This window comes from Limulus polyphemus, unplaced genomic scaffold (genome assembly GCF_000517525.1).
Source record: "Limulus polyphemus unplaced genomic scaffold, Limulus_polyphemus-2.1.2 Scaffold88419, whole genome shotgun sequence".
Taxonomy (NCBI): Eukaryota; Metazoa; Arthropoda; class Merostomata; order Xiphosura; family Limulidae; genus Limulus; species Limulus polyphemus.
In genome coordinates this window covers 1-2,656 of record NW_013754015.1, presented here as the reverse complement: position 1 = coordinate 2,656, position 2,656 = coordinate 1, and the positions used below count along the sequence as shown (strand labels likewise).

General features: G+C 30.2%; 1 protein-coding gene across 1 annotated transcript; it reads right to left on the bottom strand.

Annotated features, from left to right (window-relative positions):
- Window positions 1-150: 150 nt before the first annotated feature.
- On the bottom strand, window positions 151-2,417 carry LOC111084666 (A disintegrin and metalloproteinase with thrombospondin motifs 9-like; the record flags this gene model as incomplete). The annotated part of the gene is made up of 2 exons (XM_022381298.1): window positions 151-627; window positions 2,268-2,417. Coding segments are annotated over 2 exons (627 nt in total), but the record flags the coding sequence as incomplete, so codon positions are not given.
- Window positions 2,418-2,656: the final 239 nt, after the last annotated feature.

Here is a 2,656-nt window from a genome sequence, read left to right as displayed (position 1 = left end):
CTAGTTTATTACCTGGGACCAATGTATATATATTAAAAGTAAATATCTAGTTTATTACCTGGGACCAGTGTATATAAATTAAAAGTAAATATCTAGTTTATTACCTGGGACCAGTGTAGATATATTAAAAGTAAATATCTAGTTTATTACCTGGGACCAGTCTCCTGTCCTCCAATGATCAGTTTTTGATTCAGGTGTCATGTCTGGAGGGGTTTCTGTTTGAAATACAACATGATTAGGAGAAGGTTCTGCAGATGTTCCAGGTTCTGGATATTCAAACTTATTTGAGTCTTTCACAACGCGTTGCAAGCTGCTTGATGTTACCCAATCACCTTCATTCATCCGACCGAAGTTATTTTTCAAACGACGGCTTTTCTTGAACACATTGTTACCGTGATGATGCCTATGTTTATGTATTTTGTTATCTTCCAGAATTGAATTTGGCTCTGTGTAACTTTGGTCATTATCTGGGTGATCAGTTGATGTATCGACTTTGTTAACTGCCCACAGATTACAAGCATACCAGAAGCATTTTTTTGAGGAAGGAGGTTTCACACTTTGAGAACAAACCCCTCCTCTACATTTCACTTTACGGAACTGAATTCCTTCTCCACAGGTGACAGAACACTATGTAAAAGAACAGTAAGTGCGGTTGTTCATTACTGACATAACTTTTTCATAAATAATTCATATCGGTAACATTAACGCATGAGGCAGCTGAAGCTATGTTAATAATTAAGATAAATGTCGGTAATAGTGATTCATGAGACAGCTGAAGCTACGTTAATAATTAAAATAAATTTCGGTAACAGTGATTCATGAGACAGCTGAAACTATGTTAATAATTAAAATAAATTTCGGTAACAGTGATTCATGAGACAACTGAAGCTACGTCAATAGTTAAAATAAATGTCGGTAACAGTGACTCATGAGACAGCTGAAGCTACGTTAATAGTTAAAATAATTGTCGGTAACAGTGACTCATGAGACAGCTGAAGCTACGTTAATAATTAAAATAAATTTCGGTAACAGTGACTCATGAGACAACTGAAGCTACGTTAATAGTTAAAATAAATGTCATAATTTATCGAAATGTAATCGTGTTATAAACTCATGCATTTTATCGATATCTTATCTTTATACATACACTGAATTTATTAATATGTATTATTGTTATAAACACTGAATTAGACATTCTGAATCATCTGCCGAGGAGTCCATAGAGTCAGTGTTTTATATCGGGTTTAACGTTCTCCTTGCTAAGCCCAACTTTGGAATTTGAGCCGATTACTCTATGTAACTTTTATATAACTAGTTTTTAATATTTCGGATTATGTATATCATATGTCATTTCTCTAAGGTTAACCTGCATTTAAACTTTTCATACATCAAATGTTGAAATGATGAAAATGTGTTTTCGAAAATTAAGTAAATAATTAGCTTATTGATTTCATTTCCTTTATATATATATATATGTATTTATTTATACTCTTAGAGATGTAGCAAAGATTTATCAAACAAAACTCTGTTAGGTGTAGAGGAGATTTCTTGGACAATGAGATTTAACAAGATTAGATACCGATAAGTTACCTGAATATATAACAAGATTAGATATCTATAAATTACCTGAGTATATAACAAGATTAGATATCGATAAAATACAAGAGTTTATAACAATATTACATATCGATAAATTCAGTGTATGAAACAATATTAAATATTGACAAGTTACCCGAGTATATAACAAGATTAAATACCGATAAGTTACCTGAATATATAACAAGATTAGATATCGATAAATACAGTGTGTGTAACAATATTAAATAAGGACAAGTTATCTGAGTTTATAACAAGATTAGATATCGATAAGTTACCTGAGTTTGTAACAGGATTACATATAGATAAATTCATTGTTTGTAACAAGATAAGATATTGATAAGTTACTTGAATATATAACAACATTAGATATCGATAAGTTACCTGAATATATAACAAATTAGATATCGATAAGTTACCTGAATATATAACAAGATTAGATATCGATAAGTTACCTGAGTTTATAACAGTATTAGATATCGATAAGCTACCTGAATATATAACAGGATTAGATATCGATAAGTTATCCGAGTTTATAACAAGATTAGATATTGATAAGTTACTTGAATATATAACAACATTAGATATCGATAAGTTACCTGAATATATAACAAGATTAGATATCGATAAGTTACCTGAGTTTATAACAAGCTTAAATATCGATAAGTTACCTGAGACCACTTTCCTGTGATCCAAACCCCACACGTTTTGTTGCTACATTTTCTACGAGAAAGTGGTTTTTCGCTCGGATCACATCCTCCATTTGGTAGACTACAAAATACCTGTCTACTCTGATAGCCGCACGGGTTGTTCAAGCAAGTCTACGTTCGTAAGGTGGAGATAAAAATCAACAATTTACTTTTCTAAGCTAGAAAAACATATATATATATATATAGTAACATACACAAATATATATATATATATAGTAATATATACAAGTATATATATATAGTTATATGCACAAATATACATAGTAATATACACAAATATATATATATATATATAGTAATATATACAAATATATATATAGTTACATGCACAGATATACATAGTAATATAC